General features: G+C 53.4%; 1 protein-coding gene across 1 annotated transcript in view; it reads right to left on the bottom strand.

Annotated features, from left to right (window-relative positions):
- Positions 1-22,560, bottom strand: part of MDGA1 (MAM domain containing glycosylphosphatidylinositol anchor 1) — a 53,361-nt gene extending 30,801 nt beyond the window's left edge. The window contains exon 1 of the mRNA XM_060021297.1: positions 22,279-22,560. Within this exon, the coding sequence (XP_059877280.1) occupies positions 22,279-22,345 (67 nt within the window). The 5' untranslated portion in view covers positions 22,346-22,560. The remainder of the gene's footprint in view (positions 1-22,278) is intronic.
- Positions 22,561-22,930: the final 370 nt, after the last annotated feature.

Here is a 22,930-nt window from a genome sequence, read left to right as displayed (position 1 = left end):
GGGTACAGAGAGCTATGGCACTCAGGCCCTGCACTAGGGAAGTGCATAGTCTAGAAGAGGTGGGATAAGAATGATGCCTATAAAGGCCTGCTGAGAGGCAGAAAGGAAACAAGGAGGGATTACTGTGAGCTGGAGTTATGTCTCAGGTCTCCCTCCCATCACCATGATATAACGATCACATAATAATATATACATAATAATAATATTACTCTGCGCAGGCGTTTTATTGAGTGTTTTGTATCTATTATCTTATTTATTGCCCACAACAAGCCTATTATTGTTCCCACTAGTCAGATAAGGAAGCTGAGGCTCAGCAAGTTTAAGTAACTTGCCCAAGGACACCCTGCTGGTTTGGAGTCCATCTGACTCTCTGACTTTTGTGCTAAGCCCCATGCATTTCCAGTTTGCAAGTGCCAGGCACAGTGCTGAGGACACAGGGCTCCAGGTGCAGGACATAGTCTCTGAGTCACTGGTTGGGCCTGTCCCACGTGGCATCCTTAGAAACTACTCCTCCCTCATTCTCCCAGCTCCTGGTACACACATGTTTATCGATCCTTTTGTGTATGTAATGCAAATGGACACTTAATAATTTAGCAGAGTTAACAGTGCTGAAATATTAACAGGCTTTTCTCTTTTAATTAGCTGCTCAGAGAATGGCGGCCAGGGCCTGAAAGGAGGCTCTCAGGGCAGGCGCTCGGCTGGCTCCTCCTGGGCCTCCTTCTGCCAGAGATGATGCTACACACCTCTCCTGCGGACCACAGACCATCAAATGTGTACCTCTCAGGAAAATTAACCCTGCTCTCTGTGCTCTCCACAGTGGGGCTTCGCCCTGCCCTCCCCACAGCCCTGTCTGCAGAGCTGGCTGAAGTCTGCCCTCTGTTTCGGCCGCTGGCCAGGGGGCAGACCAGGTGGCTTCTCAGGAGTTCTGGAGTCTAGGGGAGGTGCCAATTCCATGCTGGGAAAACAAGTTTGAACCAGTCCACGCACCAGTACCACCTCCCTGGCCTCTCCTTAGTGTCAGTCATCTTGAGGGGAAGCATCAGTACACCCTGCCCCGTCCACCTCTGGTCACTGTCTCAGGGCATTAGACCTTGGTCCAGGATGATTCTCTCTCCATCTTCCCTCTTGCTCCCTGGCCTCCCAGCCCTTCAAAGGCACATACGATCGCCTGTTAACTTACCATTGATTCATGGATCCCTTCTGTAACATTTCCTGAGCACCTGTTGTCCTGCCCTCGGCTCTAGGATGCAGAGGCAGTCAGGCACATCCCCCTCCCTGAAGCACCTCTGCCCTCCCCTTGCTGCCGACTCTATTAAAGTCTGCTCTCAGCAATACGTCTTTTTTGCTTACCAAAACCAGATCCACATTCAGCCGACCTCCCCTTTGGCTTCAAAAATCTCTCCCCAGCCTGAGTATGTATGTATCTATCTCTGACCTCCGGGTCCAAGAGCACTGTTACTGAGCGTGGAAAGCAGCCACAGCTGAAAGATCAGGGCACAGGCTGCCAGCCTGTCACCATGATTGAGCATGAAAACAAGCTCTGCTCTCATAGTCAGAGGCAGGGCCTGGTAGGGCTCGCGGGGTCTGCCGCTGTGTGTAAGGCCCGGTTCCATTTTCAGGAGCTGATACTGTTTGCACAGCCTGATGCTTCCGGCAGAGCCTGGCACTGCTGAAAGTGGTGGCCAGTCCATCTGTGCCCCCGTCCCTGGGAAGGTTTGGCACCACTGCACCTACACCCTGGCCCCATCAGAAGGCACACAGGTTTTGAGAGTGCCAGGTTCTACTCATAGAATCTTCACTGTCTGCATACCAGTGGAAGTCTAACCTGCACACAACTAATGAACTCAGGGATGTTAGGACAGGCCACCAGAAAGCCCTCTAAGTGGGGGCTCTGAGGTCCCCTGGGGGAAACTATAAAGGGACTTTCTCCCTGGTGGGCAGGGAGATCAAAACTGTCAACAAATGAGGTGCCCTAGGACAGTGCTAACATTATAGGCAGGACACTCAGGGAAGAGAGATCAGAAAGGCACATGCCTCAAGTTGGGCACTGCTTGAGCCAAAGCTGTAAATGCAAGTCTGAGGGGCCGCCCAGATGGTGTAGTATGAGGGGCAGGAGGTAGGGCTCTATCTCTCCTTTAATAACTATGTGACCTTGGGCAAGTTATTTAACTTCTCGAAGCCTCAGTCTCTTCATCTGTAAAATGGGGATAATACTACATCTCCGCTCTAGTGAAAATAACTTCTAGGTTGTGAGGATTAAACGAGATAATGCACATTTGGTACAGAGCATAATCACTAGCATCTAGTAAGTGCTCAATAAATTTCAGTTCCCTTTCCATTTGATCATATAGCCTGGGACCCTTTGGGACCCTGTTCCAAGGGCCTGTAAGAGGAAAATGTAAAACTGAATGAAGAGGTCTACTTTGGGGGGATGCCAAGAGCCATAATCCCGAGAGACCAGAACATCAATATGGACAGAAAGAGGTAATCACTGGAAGGAAAGCTCTCCCCAGAAGAACATCCAGGATGATGGAGAGAGAGAGGGGCTACCACCTATCAGAGCAGAGAATGGTTTCTGGAACCCAGGACCTGAGTCTGCCTGGCCCAGGGCTGTGGGGCCCATGGACATAGGGTTTCTCATGTAAAAATTTTCTGCTGGGGTCCCGCTACGCAGCCCCACCAAGATCTGCAGTCCTGGAGACCCCATCACTGCAGTTCACTTGGCCCTGGACCCTGGCAGTGGGCCAAATTCTGGATGTGACCAAGCTTCCAGCTGACAAAGCAAACCTATTGAACCAAGCCCATGGGAGGGGCAGGGCTGGAGTAGACACAGCACTCTCATTCAGATTGTTTGCAATAATTGCTGTGTGACCTGGGGCAAATCATTTAACTCTCTAGTCTACAGCCTCAGTTTCCTGCCTGTAAAATGGGCATAAGAATGCTCCCTATTGAGAGCGTTAAATACAATAAGAATAGAATCCACCAATCACAGCACATGCTGCCCAGTAGATGCTCTAGAAGTATAGTTAGAAGGGAGCAGAATAAAACCAAACTCACCGGGCTTCCCTGGTGGCGCAGTGGTTGAGAGTCTGCCTGCCGATGCAGGGGACACGGGTTTGTGCCCCGGTCCGGGAAGATCCCACATGCCACGGAGCGACTAGGCCCGTGAGCCATGGCCGCTGAGCCTGCGGTCCTGAGCCTGTGCTCCACAATGGGAGAGGCCACAACAGTGAGAGGCTCTCGTACCGCAAAAAACAAACAAACTCATACCTAAGGGTGTGTCCACCCTGAGAAGGTCCCCCTAGTCTGAGAGTTGAAGCCTCCAGTGTTAAGCCTCCAGTGTTGAGCCTGACAGGCCCCTGAGTAACCCTGTTTATTGGAGCCTGAGGCTCAGTCACCTGGGCACCAGCGTACCTGTGACCAACACTAGGGATGGGGTACATCCTGGGTGGGACCAGAGACACACTGCCAGGTCCAGGCCCCCAACCCAGAATGCAGAGCCTTGGCCAACCCCGGGCCAGGGAATGGAGGGAGCAGTGGTCTCGCTAAAGCAAAGAACCCTCAAAGGCCCCATGACCCAAAAGCCCAGTGTTTTCCTCCCACCCCCCGAGCTGAGACCCAAGCCTGAAGCACAGGGCAGAGCTTGCAGCCTGACACAGGCCTGGCTGTGGGAACCGAGGGAGACAGGGGGCTGAGGCACTGGACTGGGGCTGAAATGAGCATCTGGGGACCTGGGTCCTCAGAAAGAACAGGATGGTGGGGGGGCGGGGCTTGGGCCCCCTGAAAGAACGGGATGGTGGCAAGTGGGTGGGAGTTCTTTCCAACCAAACCTGCAAGAACTGGCTGGAAGTTCCACTCCAGCGCTTAACTTGACTAAACCCCCATTTCACCATACAAAACAGAGGCCAATAATATTAGGCTCATCGTGTCTCACGTAAACTGTAAAGTTCTGCACAGATCAGGTCTTATTATTATTAGGTGTTCAAAAGACCCAAATATAGCTTCTGGAAGTAAAAACTGGAAGTTAAGAAGCAGGCCATAATGCACCTATTAAACCAGTGAAAATAAATTAAAATGAAAAAAATCCATTGTGGCTGGGCTGCGCACAAGCCCGGCTCAAACTTTTTGTAGCACGGGCCGGCAGTGCGAAATGAGAACCATAAAACTGTTCCTATCCTACGACCTATTAGGCAATCTCACTTTGGGGAATAGGCCCCAAGGAAATAATTTAAAAGGAAAAAGTAATTCACATAAGGATATTCACGGCAGAGCTATTTAGAAGAAGAAATTGGCATCTGCCCAAATGCCCAGCACTGGAGAAATGGTGCCCAAACTCCAGCGCATCAATGCAGGGGGTGTCCTGCGGCCATTAAGCTGACAGGTCTGAGGGCTCAGTCAATACCAGGAGATGTGTGTAGGAGATAAAGTCAGCCAAGAGAGCCGAATGGACCACTGTTTACTGCTATGTAAAAATATATTGACAGGTGTGGGCAGGGAATTTAGAATGAATGGTTAATGTTTGATGGTCACTGGGTTCCGTTTTTTTCCTATGAAGTTGTTTAAGTGGATAATAACAACCTTGAAAGCAAAATCAATCTTGAAGCTTAACAGCAGGTGGGGCCTTAGACACCAGGACAGAAGGACAGGGGACAGAAGGACAGTGTTTCTGCAGAGCTTACCACCGCCACTCTGGCTGGGCAGCACTCTGCCCCCCCCACCCCCACCCCAGGCTACTGTGGGTTCCTGAGCATCACCCCACCCATCTGGGGGTTAGAATTATGGGTGTCACAACCTGACGGCTTGAAACCTCTTAAAGCTGCCCCTGTGTAGTTCCTCCAGGCTGGACCTTCACCCCAGTTCAGGAGGCAGGAGGAGGATTGCCTCTGAAGGTTTAAAAACCAGGGATCAGAGATGCAAGGGCCTGATTAACTTTATGCCTCTGTCCACATCCACTGACCTCAGGAGGACAGCACTTAGTGACCCTGCCACACCCCCAAGGCCTGAGAGCCATTCCTCACCCTCCGTCACTGAAAACACACTGGCAGCCAGAAACCTGGGAGTCATCCCTGCCTTCTCTCCGTCCACATCCCATGCCCAACCCACCAGCTCAACCTTCGGAACTGATCCTGCATCTGACCCCTGAAACACCAACCTGGTCTTAGAAACCACTACCACGATGCCCTGCCTGGATTTTTACAGCAGCCTCCAGAGAGCTCTACCCTGCTTCCTCCCTTGCCTGGCACAGTCTGTTCTCCACAAGCAGCCAGAGGGATCCCTTTACAACATTAGGTCAGACCCTGTCCCTTCTCTTCTCAAAACCCTACCGTGGGTCTCCTCTCACTTTGAGTCAAAGCCATAGCTTTTTCAATAGCCTGCCACACCCTGCATGTGTCCTCCTCCCAGCTGCGGCCGCACTGCTGTCTTTGCTCTTCTTCAAGCAGACCAAGCCCACTTCCACCTCAGGGCCTTTGCACTTGCAGCTCCCCCTGCTGGATTGCTCTTCCCCGGATTTCCAGAGCTCACCCCATTGCTTCCTTCAGCTCTCTTCTGAGACAGGCCTTCCCTGACCACCCTTTTTAAGACAGCCTTCCTGCCTCCACCACCATCACTCTAAATCCCCTTACCTGCTTTGTGTGTTCTTCATACCACTCATCAACACCAGCATATTAAATAGTCACTTGCGGGTTTCCCTGGTGGTGCAGTGGTTAAGAATCTGCCAGCCAATGCCGGGGACACGGGTTTGTAGCCCTGGCCCGGGAAGACGCCACATACCGCAGAGCAACTAAGCCCGTGCGCCACAACTACTGAGCCTGTGTGCCGCAACTACTGAGGCCCACATGCCTAGAGCCCCCGCTCCACAACAAGAGAAGCCACCACAATGAGAAGCCCGCGCACCACAACAAAGAGTAGCCCCTGCTCGCCACAACTAGAGAAAGCCCGCGTGCAGCAACAAAGACCCAGTGCAGCCAAAAAATAAATAAATAAAATTTTAAAATAAATAAATAAATAGTCACTCGTGCATTCTCTTTCTGTGTCCCTTTCAAAAGGAGAACACCCCTGGGAGGGAAAGCACGTTAAATTTCTGAAAGGGATGATCAATCTTTTTTTTCTTTTTTTTTTCAAGAGTCAATTCCAGAAGCATAAAATTTGGGAACATATTTTCTTTTAGCATCAGGTATATTTATAAATTGGGAAATGTAATACTTGCCCCCCTGCTAAGTATTCTCATTATTTTTTTCTTCCATCACTGAAGGGTTTCTCTCCTTTTTTGGCTGAAATTTAAGAATCCACATAAGTGGCGTGCACTGTAGGATCTCAGCATGCCAAGTCTCTGAACAACTTGTAAATGACTAGAAACCCAGTCGGCTGGGGGAGAAAAGTGAAGGACCTGTGGATGGGGGAGGCCAATTGGACCTAAGTTCAATCACAACCAGGGACAGAAAAGTCACTGCCATTAGGAGGCTCCTGGGGGCTAAGGACAGGAGGTGGGGGGCACTGCCTCTTAGGAGGAAAGTGAGGTCTGGAATGGGCAGCCATGTGGGTAGCAGTAAAGGGCTGGGTGCAAAACACACCTGTCTCCCAACTCATAAAGTAGCTCATAGGGAACATTCTTACTATAAATTTCCCCAAGAGGAAGATGGGAGGAGGGGTAGAATTCTGCCACACTTTCTCCAGGACCAGGGTCTCAGCCTTTCCTCCAATATTGTGTCACATGCCTGTACATAGAGCCTCACATGCCACTTCCCTGGTGGCAGCCTCTGTGACTCATCAGAGCAGGCCTGAGCAGACCTGGGCGCTGGAATCACTCACTTAGCAGTGCCTCCTCGGAAAAGCCCCAGGCACTGGGCTCAGAATGGTTTTCCACAAGTTCCCGTTTCCTCTTCACCACAGCCCCCTGAGGGGAGCACTATTATTATCATTTGCTTGCGCACAGGGAAACTGAGACACAGAGTGTACCCTGCCCAAGATCACACAGCCAGTGAGTGACTGGGGCAGGACTTGAACCCAGACCTGTGGCAGAAGCTTCTGCTACGAGCCTGCAGGCCACACTGCTTCCCACACTCCCACCTGAGCGAGAGAGATGACTTTGATATATTTAGTTACTTGCTTCTGAAATTAGACCTCGGGGGTGTCATGGAGCCTGGCAAGTCATGTGCCACAGCTGACCTGAGAGCTGCTAGTCACTGACACCTTGGTGTGAAGAACTTCTCTGGTTACTCTCCTCCCTGGGGCACTGAGGCATGAGGGAAGGAAACAGTGGAGAGCAGGGGTTGGGGGCAAAGCTGCAGGACCACTTGGCTGACCCTTCCCAGAATCCTCCTCTCTGGTTGCCATGGAGCCACCTCTGCAGAGGCTTGGGCCCTGGCGGGGAGCGGAAGACCAGGTGGCACCAGAGAAAGTGATCCAGAAGAAAGGAAGCTGGCCTGTCTGTGGAGGCCCTTGGAAAAGGGGGGGTGCAGAGGCATCAGTCCTGAGACCCTAGGTGGAAGGGAGCCACAGGTGGAAGGGAGAAGTGATTCCCAGGAGAAACTGAAAACACTGAGCAGAGACGGCTGAGGGAGGTGACAGAAGTATGCAGAAGGTTGAGGAAAGTGAGGTGCAGGAGGACGCCTGGACGCTGCCCAAACTGGGTGCTTGGCAGCACTAGCCCAGTGCCCAGCAAGTAGTTGGTACTTAATAAATGTCAGCCAGAGCTATCGTTATCCTAGGTGCTCAAAAGAGACTCCCTGGTGAGGACACCCGTGAGCTCCAGTCTGCTCAGGCCAGGAATGAAGCGTGAGCGCTGTGTCAGGCAGATGCGCTCAGGGCTCCCGCCGTGAGGGGCCCCCTGCCCTGCAAGGGGACTCTCCAAGGTGCCAGCTCCCCTCTGAGCCTGGGCAGTTCTGCTCCTGCGAGGATGGCTGGGGAGGGCTTCAGGAGAAGAAGAGGCCCCCCTGCCACTCAGCCCAGCTGGGGCCACTGTGCCCATGCGTTCAGCCCAGCCCCCACCCTGGCACGGGCACAGCGGGTGAGCGCACGCCTGGCACAGGCCCCGGTGCGGGGAGAGAGGCTCCAAGCAGGCAGCTTTGTATTTTGTGAAAACCACATCCACAACTGAGCTTTCCAGCCAAGCAGGGCCTGCTGGGAAGGGTCTCTCTTCCCATCCCCCTGCTGGGGCCCACCCTCCCCTCCTCAGCCCTCACCCCCAGGAGCCATAGGGAGTACCAGCTGCCACCCCGGCTGGCATGGGGGGCTGAGGGGGATGGCTTGGGCCCAGCTCTGGCCATGCCAGGGTTCCCCGTCCCCCCACCCTGGCCCCCTTCCTGCCTGGAATAAACTGGAATACAAATCAGAGGGAAATGCTTTCCTCTGAACAAATTGCTATGGATTCCTCCCTGTCGCAGGTCAGGGCTTGAAATGGGGGATATTTTCACTCGCCGACTGCTAATAGACTCAGGAGAAGTTTCTGGATCGATGGAGGCCGGGAAAATTAGCCAGGAGCTTCAGGCCAGCCTCAGCCTGTCCCTGCCCCCCACTTCAGGTCTCCCAGAAGCGGTGGTGGGTAGTTATAACCCAGGCTGGACATAGCGCTGGGCTGATGATCCAGAGAGCTGGATGCCCATTCCCGCCCCCTGCCTGGGGACCAAGGCAAGGATGACCAGGGGCTGCCCAGAGGAGCAGTGGGATAAAGGGGGACCCAAAGAAGCCCCCAAAGAGGTCTGCAGTCCCCCCCACATACATACATGACTCCCTGCACATAAACCCATGTTCTTGTGGGCATGATCACATATATGCACACTGTCAGCACACGCATGCCCACGTATATTTAAGTGTGCACAGAAAATACTGATGACGTGTACATGCCCAGCATAGAGAGGACTTGGGGAATGTATTTCAGCTCCGGCTGAGGTACCCAGTGAGAACAGCATATTTCCTGCCAATGGTTCTCCATACACAGACAGACAGAAAGACACACACACACACACACACACACACACACACACACACACACACACACACACTGATCTCCACCAGCAGCCAGGGCTCCCCACCAATCATTCCTTTCACCCCTCAGCCCCGCACCCCTGGCTCTATAATTCTGCAAGGGAGCCTGAAGGAGCCACTGGCTTCACCAGCCCCAGCTTCGCCAGAACGAAGGGCAGGAGACTGTGGGGAGATGCAGCCCACCCTCGCCCTGGACAGCCTCACAGTCCCTGCTCCCTCAGCTCCCGAGAAGGTGAGGGAGTGAGCCAGGCAGGGTGTCGGTGCTTCAAGCAGATTAGGGCATCCCTCAGGGCTGAGCCCTCCCAGCACCCCCGAGGCCACTGTGTCAGTGGGCAACGCCAGGGGCCATGGGGAACTGGAGGAAGCCAGGAGGGGGGGCGAGAACTCACTGTCCTCTGCATGCCCCAGAAGGAGGTGGGTGGCTTGATCTGGAGAAAGTCTCTTACGTCTCCTGCCTGCTGCCCCTGGCACATTAAGCCACACATGCACACGCACGTGTACACATGCACACACTCCTCTCGGTATCCTAGAGCCCAGATATGACTTGGGAGTTAGAAGTGGGAGAGAAGGGTGTATTCAATGGCAGGTAGAGCTTGGAGCGACCCTTCACCTCTGACCACTGGTTTCTGCCTCTGAAAACTGACCAGTGAGGGCCAGGTAACCTCTAAGCCCATTACCTGTGACCTTCCATGATTCCAAGCTGGGCTGCCTGTTTGCTCTGTGGTCTGGGGACTTCTCTTGCCCTCTCTAGGCCTCAGGTTTCTTTTCTAACAACTTATTATATTTGATCTAAGTTCTCTCCTGGCTCTGACAATGCCAGTGCAGTTTTGAACTTCATGGGAGCTTATAAATGCCATGCAGATGTGTCCTTGCTTCTCCTGAGCCCACAGGATAGTACAGGAGAATGAGAAAGATCCAGCTGGAAAGTCCTTTGACGTGGCTTTTAACTTCAGCCTTGGCACCTAATTGCTGTGTGACCTTGACCTTACCTTCTCTGGTCTCAGTCTCTTCCTGCACAAACTCCTTGAGATTCAGGGGCCTCTGGGTCAGTTAAGACCACTGTATCACAGCTGAGCTCACTTCTTACCACACCCTCAAGCTCCAACTCCTGGCCTTCTCTGTGTCTGGAATACATGGCCTTATTCCAGAAAGGAGAGTAAAGCCAGGTCTTGTGATGGCACAGACCTTCAGCTTGCCTTGTGGGCTTATGTATTTTGCTAGAGATAAACTGACCTCCCCAGAGGCCCCCTGCATTTTACTGGAACACCAGAATCCAGCTCCCTCCCCAAGTCTACCCTCTGGATGTCCCTCTCAGTGATGGGATAAGTGCCTTCATTTAGAGTTTCACATAGGAAAAGCCTCAGGGCTAAGGAGATATTCAAGTTCAGGTCAGAGGCCTCAGCTTCTGAATCTTCCTGATAAGAGATTATGTTACAACAAGCTGAAATAAGGTTAGACAATGAGAAGAACTTCCCAACAAAGGATTAGACATTGAGCAAACAGCAGTGGGGTTGCCTGGGCTCATGCGGGTACGGGCTTGCTGAGAGGCAGAAAGATGAGGTAGATCATGGTTTCTAGCACAGTCCCTCAGTTTCTGGTTCCCCCAAACCAGGAGGGTCCACAGAGCTCTCCTGCGGCTGGGACTGAAAGGAGCCACCTGCTAGTGGAGGGAGGTACCAACCAGTGGAAATGAACAACCTCATGGAAATGTGAATGAACAGCGTGTTGGGGTGAGGGGGAGCAAACGAGCATTAGCAGATGGGAAGCTGGACCCTCACATGAACGTCTGGGTTGCCCCAAGCAAGCCTTTCCCCTGCTCTGGTTCTCTGTCTTCTCTAAGGTTCCTTCTGGCCATACTCAGAGCCGCCAGAGCACCCCACCCAACCCGAGCTAGACTGGCAGGGTAGAGTGAGGTGGGGAGAAGAACAGCTGTTCACATCCATCTAAATCCTTTCATTTCAAGAAATGCCAACTGATCCTGAGGTGGGGATTTGTGGTAAAGACTGCTCATGACCTATCCAACTTCCATTCTCCCCTTCTATCTAAATAAACCCTGATATTCTCTTAGGTGAGAATATGTCCATCTAAAAGGCTACATTTATCAGCCTCCCTTCATCTAAGAATGGCCAGTAAGGGACTTCCCAGGTAATCCAGTGGTTGAGAATCCACCTTCCAATGCAGGGGACACGGGTTGGATCCCCGGTCAGGGAACTAAGATCCCACGTTCCGCAGGGCAACTGGAGCCCGCACGTCGCAACTACAGAGCCCTCACGCCACAACTAGAGAGAAGCCTGCATGCCACAACGAAAGATCCCGTGTGACACAACTAAGACCCGACTAAGCCAAAAAAAAAAAAAGAATGGCCAGTAAGATGTAAGCAGACATCATTGGGAGGGGGCTTCTGGAAAAGCTGACTCAACTGGTGAATGACTCAGCCTTTTAAGTGTTCCTCCCTTCTTCCTGCCTGGAATGTGTCACGATGGCTGAGCCCCAGCAGCCCCTCGGTGACGTTAAGGCAAAGTGCTCTAAGGCAGGGGTTCCCAAACTTTGCTGCACATCTGAATCATCTCGGGATCTTTCTTTTAAAAAAAAAAAAAAAATGCTGATCCCTGGTTCTCACTCCCAGACATTCTGACTTAGTTGATGTGAGGTATGACCAAAGCATCACAAATTTTAAACACCCCCGGGTAATTCTCATATGCAGCAAGGTTTGAGAAGCACCACTGTGAGGAGATCAGAACAGCAAGAGGAAGGGAGCCTGGATCTCTAGTGACCAAGGAACCACCAGAGCAGCCGTGGATAGCCTACTTCTAGACTTAAGAAAGTCACTTTAATTTGTTGGAGACTCTGTAGTCAGGTCTTTGGTTCTGGCAACAGAATGTGATTCCTAACTGCTATAGGACTGAGGGTCCTCGTGCTGCTCCCATCAGCAACCCATTCTCCACAGCACAGTCTAGGGAAAAAAAAAAAAAAAGGTCAGATCCTGCCCTCAGGAATTTCACACGGGGGGCAGTAGGCAAGTACCAGACTTGGTATCGGGCAGGCTTGAGTTCAAATCCTGACTCCACTACCTGCTAACTTCAGGGGCTTGGGCAAGTCCCTCCAGCTGAGCCTCAGCTTCGCCATCTGGAAAATGAGGACGCTGGAAAAGCCTGCATTCTCCCGCACCACTGCGAGCTCCTTGGGGGCAGGTATCCTTCAGCCCTCCCTGCAGTCACAGCGCCCACCTCCCTTCCAGACACTTAGCAACTGCTCATTAAACATTTGCTCGGTTTACATTTGAATTGAATTGCTACGATGGGGCCCCGCTCTGAAATTTTCATTTTCTCTAAACCAAAAAGAGAAGAGAATAAACAAAAGGGCCACATTTCAAAAAGGTAACAGAATTTACCTATTGAAAATCAATGAAAACAACATTTCTGGAGCAGTTTCTTTCGGTCTCTTTAGGTTCAGGTCTGGAAATTCCCTGGCTAGAAGCAGAGTGAGAGAGGCTACTCTCCCAAGCTCCTGACCTTTCCAGTTAGACTACTAAACTAGAAAGTCCCCTGGCTCATAATTTAAAAAATGGTAAGTGCGTTTTTTTTAAGACCCGAGGGTCTAGATGAGCATGGTTGAAACAAAGCTTGGGCAGTGACCTGGAAAACCCAGAAATGCCCTCAGAAAGCCCAAGGGAAGAAGGCATCTGTTTGGGCCTGACTCATTCAGATGCACTGTCTACACCAGCTGTGCCTGAGAATCAACTGGAGAGCTTCTGACCACAGCTGCCTTGATGCCACCTGCAGAGTTTCTGATTCAGGAGGTCTGGGGGTGGAGTCAGGCATCTGTTCTTGAAAAAGCTCTCCAGGTGGCTCTGACATGCCCGCCGGGCTGAGAAACACTTCTCTACGCAGCTCCCAACCCTCCAGATAATCAAAGTCAATCCCTGCTGAGTTTCTGGGACTGGAAAGGAACCAAGAAGAGCCTGGGGTGGAATCTCCAAAGCTGGCCAAGCAGTGGCCTCACACCGGCCCTCATCTCTCTCTCTCTCTCTCTCTCTCTCTCACACACACACACACACACACACACACACACACACACACACACACACTGAGGTCACCCACTCCTGCAGCCCCAGCTTCCCACAGGCAGAAGGCCCGGGCTGGGTAGGGGAACTGCGGTTCCAGCCCTCCCTGGCCTGCGACATTTCTCAAAAGCGCAGCCTGCACCTCCTGCTTCCACACGCCACCCACACCCAGGGCTCCCTACCATCTGCCCGCCATCTCCTCTGCTCTCATGAAACAAAGTCCACATAGACTGCCTTAGAGTTTACGAAGTGCTATCACTCTCGGCTCCTCTGTAATCCCAAGAGGTGGGAGCGCCTGAACCAGCCTTCCAGACAAGGACACTGAGCTCAGAGAGGTGAGGCTCCTAGGCCAGGCTCTCTCAGAGGCAGCAAGCTGACCACTGACCCTCCCACCCAAGTCTTTCCATTTGAGTCCAATCCTCTTCCCCGTCTGCCCTTGCTGTTCAAAGAGCAATCTGTGGGCTAGCAGCGTCAGCATCACCCAGGAGTTTGTTGGAAATGCGCAATCTCTGCTCAGCTCCAGACCCACTGAGTCAGAATTTGCATTTTCACAAAATCCCCAGGGGACTCCTTGGGAAGTCCCCTTGAGAAGGAGCCCCGCTCTGTGCTGCAGCCGCATCCCCACCAACCTCCCAGTCCCCAGATGGCCCTTACTCTGTCTCCTCCCCCACCTCAGATGGCCCTTCCTCCCATGGACTCCATCCCTTCCCTGCCTTTCTGGTCCCTGTCCCCTCCTGGGTCTCCTCCTACCTCCCTGATGCCACCTGCTCTGTCTCCTCTTTCTCCTCCCACCCCCAGGGCATTGGTCTCAGCCCAGTCTCCTCTCTCACTCTACTCTCTCTTCCTTGGCAATTTTATCCCACCTCGTGGTCTCACCTCACATCATTGTGTAGACATAAATCCAGATGTGCAAGTCCACCACTCAGAACAGATCTCTCCCCTGAGCACCGCCGCTCATGTCCATCAACATCTCTCCCAGACATCCCAGCACCAGAATCCCATGAAGTTCAAAACTGCACTGGCATTGTCATTCAAATAAAACTATTCACCGAGGCCTTGCTAAGTGCCAAGAACAGTGCTCAGGGCTTTCCAGGTATGGCTTATTGCATGCTTATCACAAACTCATCTGACAAGCAGAAGAGCCACGGCTTTGAAAGCAGATGTAATTTCTCGGGCTCTCACAGCTGGTTCAAACACGGGTTCCTTACCCAGAAGTCCAGGCATTTAATTGCTTCACTCCACTGCCCCAGACCTGTCTGACTTCCCATGGCCTTCACTCCATCTCATTGCCATTGTGTGCCAAGCCTCTCAACACCAAACTTCAGAGCCGTTTTCAGCTCCCATCCCTTGCCCAAGCTCTGAAATACTGTCAGGACCCAATGATTGTACAGTCTCACTTCTCGCCTTTTGTAACAGTCTCTGACTGGATCCTTCCTCCATCCCCAACCTCCTACAGTCTATGCTCTACATGGCAGCCAGAGGGATTCTATTAAAAAGGTGTCAGTTCATGTCTGTCCTCTGCTCAAAACCCTCCCATGGCCCCCACCTCTCTCAGGATAAAATCCAAAGTCCTGGGCTTCCCTGGTGGCGCAGTGGTTGAGAATTTGCCTGCCAATGCAGGGGACACGGGTTCAAGCCCTGGTCCGGGAAGGTCCCACATGCCGCGGAGCAACTAAGCCCATGCGCCACAACTACTGAGCCTGCGCTCTAGAGCTCACGAGCCACAACTACTGAGCCTACGTGCCACAACTACTGAAGCCTGCGCGCCTAGAGCCCGTGCTCCACAACAAGAGAAGCCACTGCAATGAGAAGCCTGCGCACCACAACAAAGAGTAGCCCCCGCTCGCCGCAGCTAGAGAAAGCCCGTGCGCAGCAACGAAGACCCAACGCAGCCAAAAATAAATTAATTAAATAAATTAATTAATTAAAAAAAAATCCAAAGTCCTTACTTAGCCTTCAAGGCTGCAAACAACCTGCCCGCATTAACTCTCTAACCCCACCTCCTACTCCCTTCCCCATGGCTCACTCTGCTCCAGCCATACTGGACTCCTCGTTGTTACTAAGTAGTCCAGGCATGTTTCTACCCCAGGGCCTTTGCACTGGCTATTCTCCTGCCTGGATCACACTTCCTGCAGACATCCACGGGGCTTCCTCCCTCCTCCCTCGGGCATCTTCAGGTCTCTGCTCTGGTGGCACATACTCAAGGAGCACTTCTACCCCCAACTAATGGGTATGAACTTGAACCACAGCCTACCACACCTTGTCCCCTTAGCTGCTTTACCCTTATTTTATAAAATTCATCACCATAGAATGCATTACTTATTCACTGACTTGTTTACTGCCTGTTTCCCCTCAACTTGAACTTAAACTCTAGGAGAATAAGAGCATGTTTATTTCATCAAACATCTCAAGTGCCACTTACAGAGGCTTCACTTACATGTTTGTTGGTTGGCTGCAGTTCTTGTACCCACTCCCTCCTGTCCATTCTCACAGTCACCACCCTGGATCAAGCTCTCATTACAACTTCCCCAGACAACTTCTGGATCTCATGACCAGTCTCCCTCCGCCTGACCGCAGCCTCTTCAAACACACAGCTGCACGGCTACCCAGCCTGATATGAGGTACCTGGGCTCATATCAACCCATTCCCCTGCTCAACACCCTCACAAACCCAAGATTCCAGCCTACTCCCCACAAGCACAGGCTTTATAATCAGCAAATCTGGGTTCAAGCCCAGCTCTGCCCCTTGGACAAGTAACTTCATCCTTCTGAGCCCTCAGTTTACTCATTGGTAAAATGGGCTGATGAGTGACTCTCTCTTAAGGGATTATGGTAAGGATTAAAGAAGACAATACATATTCCTTATCTCAGCCTGGGCAGCAAATGTTAGCAGTTTTTATTATTATTCCTTTACTGTTCCAACTCTAACCGCCCTGACTCCCTTTCAACCTACGCTCCAGCCCAAATCAACGACTCACAACTCCCCCCACACACCCAGGTTCTTTACGCTCCATGCCTTTGCCATAATGAGTCCTCCACCTGGGATGCCCTTCTCACTCCTTACTTCTATGCCCTTCTCCTCTACTTCTGGTTCAAATGCCCCCTCCTCTACCAGGCCTTGGAAGTAATTTCCTCCCTCTTCAAATTCCCACAGCCCTTTATCTGCCCTTGTCACATGGCATTTATCAAGATCGTCCAGGAACCACCATCGTGTATGTGATTCCTCTCCCCTTCTCCTTGAGAGCTTCTTATTTATCTCAGTAGCCCTGTCAATGCTCAGAACAGGGCCTTGCTCAAGGGAAGTGCTCAGTAAATATTTAATGAATGGCAAGAGGGACACCATACTGTTTTCCAGCCCCAAAATCAGAAGATCCACTGGGATCGAGTCTACAAGCCACTTCTTACCAGCTGTGTAACCTTAAGCAAGTTCTTAAACTCTTAGAACCTTGGTTTTCCCATCTGTTAAATAGGGACAATAGGACCCCCTGTTCTGACCTCTCAGAATGTTACGGAATCAAAGGAGGTAGACACATGAAAATGCTTGGCAATGCACGTGGTACTTACACACCTATAAGATATGGTCGTCATAACCAACGATTCTCCCCTAAAAAGTTCATTCCTATTTGCCCAAAAAGATGCCTGAAAGAATCATCATCGAATGCAAGGCAGGATGTCAAGTGAGTTTTACTTTCTTCCTTATACTTTTATGTTTACTCTGATTGTTTTTGCAGAGAACACGTGTTACTCATAGACTTGGGAAAAGGGCGATTGCGTTGCTTAAGAAAAAAGATTCATTCCTTTGGGTTAAGCATTGCTTTTGCCTTCCATATCAGCATTTAAATGCAATAGGGGCCCCTTAACACCTAGTATCAGCCGTCAGCAGATGTGTGCCTGCAAAGCAGGGTCTCTGACTATGGGCAGGAAGATGCAGAAGAGGGGCCATACCCAGGTTCACAAAGAGGCAGCTCTGCCGAGGCACAGGCCCCTGCTCTGCACACAACCCAGCCAGGCCCCACCAGAGAGCTCTCCTCCAGCCTAGGGTTCAGGAAGTGTGGCTTTGGCCACAGGCGAATGCCCTGGGACACTGGGGTGGGGACACAGGAGGCGGAGGGCGGCCTGGGGCTTCAGAAGGCCCTAAGGAGCTCCCGTGGGCCCCAGGCTAAGCTCATCCTACTGGGAGTCTTGAGGCCAAGGGAGCCCAGGAAAGGCAAGAAGCAATGTGACAGCCAAGCCCTCCCCCTGCTGGCCATTTCTGGAGTGGCAGTGCCAGCAGCACAGGGCAGGGTCCCCAGACACACACCCTCACACCTGGAGCCTAGTCAGGTTCAGGTGTCCAGAGGCATGTCAGAGCTGGGGAGCGCTCTTCCAGTACTGAGTGGCCCAAGGTCCCATCTCCCAGGCCCCCTGTTTTTGCCAGGTGGGGCATCTCCTGGCCCATCCTCCCTGAGTCCAGCCACAAGGAGATGAAAGGGAGGAGTGGGGGAGAGGAAGGCAGACGAAGGGGAGGGGGGAGGGTGTGGGGGAGAGGAGGGTCCTCACACTGCTGCCTCTGTCTCACTCCTCCCAGGCCCACCTGCGCCTCCTGGGCAGCGGGAGAAGCCATGGCTGCTACCACTGCCCGGATTTCCACTCCCGCCCCCAGGTATTGATTTCCTGCATCATTCATTTGTTGGCCTTGGCAGCTGTGATTAGCTCCCTCCATTCTCCCTATGGAGCCCTCACCCGTCCCTCCATGTTCCAGCAAAGCAGAGCTAATACCAGGCTCTAATCGAGGCTTTGTCACCCTGGCCCCAGCAGCTCACAGCCAGGCCTGGCCAATTACAAGTAGGCTCTTGGCATGTCCCCAGCCCGCCTCTTGAGGGTGCCTTCCTGGCTAGCAAATTCATCCTCTCTAACCACCCCCAGCCCCATTCCCCAGAGCCCCCTTCCAGGCAGGAAGCACAGGTTTGCAGCCTGCAGTGTACGATGGGACATCATGGGGCTCTTGACCTGAAGGAGGACTCTCTGGCCCGACGTCAGGCCTGGGAGCCCTCAGACTAGCACAGGGGTCCACTTAAACTCGGTGGGGCAGGGGTGCAGACGATGCTGACAAAGCAAACAAAACAGCCTGGATTTGTGGGCGCAAGGCCCTCTTTCTCCCTCATGTAGTTTCTATAACTGAGAAGGAAGAAGGGACAGAGGCAGGGATCTTCTTGAGGACATTTAGAAACCCCCAAGCCTTCTGCTTGCCCTGGGAGGCAAGAGTTTTCTGATGCGATGCCTTCCTTCTCCAGGGGACAGCCAGTTTCAAGGCATGGGGTAGAAATGCCAGTGAAAAATCCCAAGGGCGCCCACACTCAGATCAACACCCAGAAGACGGCACTGGGAGACACACTTCCTGAAATTCTCTCTCTGCACCCCTCAGAGGAGGGAAAAAAACCTGACTTGGTGATAATTCTGTAAGCTATGTTGCTCCTGTCAAATTATTCAACATCTGTCTTCATGTTCCCACAAAAATTAGCATAGGATAGTAGTTTCTGATGACACCTTTGGTGAAATATTTTGACTTCCACCAGTAAGTTGCAAACAACCTGTCTTAAGGATAATGTCAATTTGCACTCCTGCATATTAAATAATCCAGGGGTTTGTTGTGTTTTTGTAAAGGAGAGGAGTCCCACTGACCTGCCCCTGGCTGGAAGTCCAGCAGCTATGGAAGGAAGAGAGGAAGCCAGGATGGAGGAGGGGGTGTTTTCTGATGCTATCCACACATAGATTATTCCTCCTCCATCACCTAGCTACTGTCTTTGCCCCAGAACTAGGCGTCTGGGGCCAGCCCACCCCCCTGGCTTGCCAGAAAGCAGATTACAGGATCCACTGGGAGCACAACAAACTGGGCCAGGAGATTGGGAGGTAGGAGGGAAGAGGGGACAGGCTCCAAATGGACCATCTGGTCCAGTACTCAGCTCCTGTAGCATCTGTGCCCCCAAGAAGAGCAAAACCACCTGACCAGACTGACAGCGCCTCCCCAGCCCTATTGTAGACAGCGGACCTCAGAGACGACAAGAGCACACTCAGAGGGAAGCCAGGCATAGGGCTCCAGGCACCTGCCTCCCACCAGCCTCATCAGAGACCCACAGCCCAGGCCAGATCCTGATGGGTTTATCCTACACAGCCTGCTCTTCCTCCCTCTCCTCAATTCAGCTTCCATGTCAATCTGCCCCTCCCTCAGCCACACAGGCTGGGGTTCCCTCCCTCCGGCACACTTTTTCTTTTGTGCCTTGAGTAAAACCTGCCTCCCTTCTCACTGCCAGGGAAGCTGAGGTCCCCTCCGGCTGCCAGCCTAGGACTCCATGACTCTCCCTAAGCAGAGACTCTCAGAGAGACCCCACTACGCTGCTGGAAACCATCCTAGACAGGGTTCTTGGAGAGAAAGAATTTCAAGAAGCATTTCCTCAACTTCCCCCCAACAATGGCCCTTCATTCGTGCAACAAGTACTTGCCAGCTCCTGCTGTGTGCCGGGCACCGTGCTAGGTGCTGACATACAATGATGGGCATGAGTGGCCATCCCTCACCCCTACACTCTACTCTTTCTCAAACTGCTTCATCTGCTTTGGGGGGCGGGTGGAGCAGAAGAACTAGCTCACCATATGATTTCTTTTTTTTTTTAAGAACTAATATTTTTTTAATTAATTAATTTATTTTTGGCTGCGTTGGGTTTTCGTTGCTGCACGCGGGTTTTCTCTAGTTGCGGTGAGTGGGGCTACTCTTCATTGCGGTGCACGGGCTTCTCATTGCGGTGGCTTCTCTTGTTGTGGACATGGGCTCTAGGTACGTGGGCTTCAGTAGTTGTGGCTTGCGGGCTCTAGAACGCAGGCTCAGTAGTTGTGGTGCACGGGCGTAGTTGCTCCGCGGCATGTGGGATCTTCCGGGACCAGGGCTCAAACCCGTGTACCCTGCATTGGCAGGCGGATTCTTAACCACTGCGCCACCAGGGAAGCCCCTCCCATACTATTTCTTTAACCCAGACCCGGTGATACCATAGTTCTCCCTTCTGCTATATCTGGCCAAAGCGTCTAGCATCACAAGGAACTCGGCAGCCTCTTGTGGTCCTCCTCCTCACTAGATCCACCACTCTCCATCCACCTCGATTAAGACTTCTCACCCTGCAGTTCCCCTGAGGCCTTCCTTGGAGTAATGCTCTCAAAGGGCAAGTGGAAAGAATGTTACCCAAGAGTTCCGGGTTGGCCCCAGTGCACAGCAACACACCTTGATGAGCTCTGAGTGAGAGCAGCTGGGACCCAGGCACACGAGGGAGTGGAGAAAATACAGAGAAAGGGGGACTTACAAGCCAACGGCTAAATCCTGGCCCCAAAGTACTCTGAATCAGTGTCCACAGAAACTACTGCCCCACCCCCTGCCTTCATTGCTGAGGTTTCCAGGCTAGGCTCAGGGGAGCCTCTTCAAGATGGGTCCCATGCAGCCCCGGATAAGGTTGAAGAAACTGGAGGGGATAGAGAAGAGGAATGGCCAGGAGATGGGCCTGCCAGATCTGCCCAAGGGCACTCAGAGGGAGGAGCAGGGTGGAGGATAGCAGCAGAGGCGGAGGGCTCCCCATCGCTCTCCAGAGCCCCTGGGGTGTGGTGAGAAGGCAAAGACCTCAGCAGGTCCCTCCTTAGGCCACCTCTTAAGGAGACAGTGAAGCTGTAGGGAAACCTTGAGGAGAAAAAAGAAAGAGGACCCCCCAGTACACCCTGATGTCTTCCCCTACCCTGGGGAGGCCAAGGCCCTTGGAAGACGCTCAGTGGCCTCCTCTCCACAATGCAGCCTCTCTCAGTCCCTGCTGCATTCTTCCTCCTTCTTTCCCTTTCTGGCCTATGTAAAGAGCCAGGCAGTAAGAGACACACAAACTAATTAAGAAGCAGAGTTTGGCCAGATGCCTGGGCCAGCCTCCCCAGGGAATTAAGCCCAAGCCAGCTAGCTGTGTAGAGCCAGGAGGATGTCACCTCCCAGATACCCCCAGGACACCCCTCCCTCTTGCCAGGCTCAGGGAGACAGGCCAGGCATCCCCAGAAGGAAGCATTTAGCATCTGCACTTGAGGCTGGCAGCTGAGGGACAATGCCTCTGCCCCCGCCCCCTCAACAGAATAGGTCAAACCCTCTCCCGGTCTAAAGGTGAATAATTAGGTCCTCAACCCTAGAGAAAGAAGGAAAGAGAATCTTCCTCACTCCAGCTACACATCATTAAAAAAGTGACCTATACAGACCACCCTGCAGTTAGAAGAAGGTAAAGTAAGGGCCACCGGGCCCCAAAGACTTTTTGTGCTGTGGGTCAGGGCATTGCTGGCTGCCAGAACTCAGAGGGAAAGTCCCCGAGAGGGATGAGCCCTCGTCCTCCTGAACGGATGATGCCCACTCCCGGGATCTTTCTCCCGGAAAACCCACGAGGGAGAAGGAAGAAGGGGTAACCAGAGTTCCCTGGGCGCCTGAGAGTGTGGGTGCGGACGCGGGAGCAAAGCTGCGTGGCAGGAGGCAGAGTTTCGACACGTAGCCTGATGGGTGCGTGCAGTGTTTGCTTTTCTGGGGACTGTGGCTGAATGTGTGCGCGCAGGCAGAAGGAAGGTGGGGCTGGGGTTTTGTAGCTGGGAACCGGGGACAGGAAGAACTAACTGGCTCAGGAGAGGTCCGAAAAGGGATTCTGGGGCCTTGGGAGCCGGATCTAGGGGATGCCTGCATCCGCTTGGGCTGTCAAGAAGCGAAGCAGCGAAGCCCAGCGAGAGCCGGGAAGGCGAGCCAGCCGCCGGGCCGCGGTACTGACAGCCGGCTCGCTCGCCAGCCGGGCGCAACTCCGCATCGTGCATCGCTCGGCTTCCACTCCGGAGGCCGAGCCAGGGTGGGATGAGGTTTCGGTGCAAGTCGTTTTCCCAGCCCCCGGTGTGCGGTCTGTCAGGGTCTCCCGAGCCAACTGGGTGCTCTCAAGGGTTCCGATTCACTCCCGCCCCTGGCAGGGTTTGGGAAAGTGGGTACTACCTCCCCCTGGCATCCCTGGCTTCACGCCAGACCCTACAACCTGTCTCCGTGCTCTGAAGCAGCTAGCTCGATCTCCTCGCTCTCTGGAAAAGGGCGGGGACCCGGGCATCCACTCCAGAGTCCGAGCCGGGGTACCCACCAAACCCGGGCAGCGCGCACTTTGCGCCTTTTGCAAAGTTTCCGCGCGGTGCTAAGCCGGCATGGAGCGGGACGCGGGCTCTTACCGTAGACTCCTTGTCCCTGGCAGTGTAAGGGGATCAGCGCCAGAAGTAGAAGGCAGGTCACCTCCATCTTCACGGCCCGTGCTTCATCCCCGCGAGGCGGCACAGCCCGAGAGGCGGTGGGGGGCGCCTCCGCCGGGGCCCTGCGATGCCCCTTGCGTCTTCCCCTTCCCCGAGAGGCGACGGAGGGGGCGGCGGCGGCGGCGACGGAAATCAGGAGGCTGAGGAGTCGGCGGTGGCGGCGGCAGCGACCTGGGTTTCTCCTCCGGCGGGGCCGCTGCCCGCGTGGGAACGCAGGGGGCGCTGGCCCGGCCCCGGGTGCCTCGGCGCGCCCGGCGCAGCAGCCAGCGCCCCGGCCCGAGAAGTCCGGCCGCCGAGCCTCTCCGGGTTCCCAGGGATGTCCGCTCGGGGTTCTGGGCGCCAGGGACCCCTTTGCGGAGGCGAAGGCGCTTCGATCCAACAGGCCACCGACGACTGACAAACTTGTCGTTTCCCCGCCCAGCGGACGCCCCTCCGCGGAGCTGGGGCGGGGAGGCCGGGGCTCCGCTGGGGTTAATCCGCTGTCTCCAGTTCTGCGGCTGGTGCTGGGGGCTCAATGGCCCGACCCAAGGGGGCCGGGCTGGGCGTCCTCTCGGAGGCGAAAAGCCTCGGCTCT

Source organism: Delphinus delphis, chromosome 10, assembly GCF_949987515.2.
Source record: "Delphinus delphis chromosome 10, mDelDel1.2, whole genome shotgun sequence".
In the NCBI taxonomy this organism is placed as follows: Eukaryota; Metazoa; Chordata; class Mammalia; order Artiodactyla; family Delphinidae; genus Delphinus; species Delphinus delphis.
Note: the sequence above shows the minus strand (reverse complement) of the source record. Positions and strands in the feature narration are given on the sequence as shown.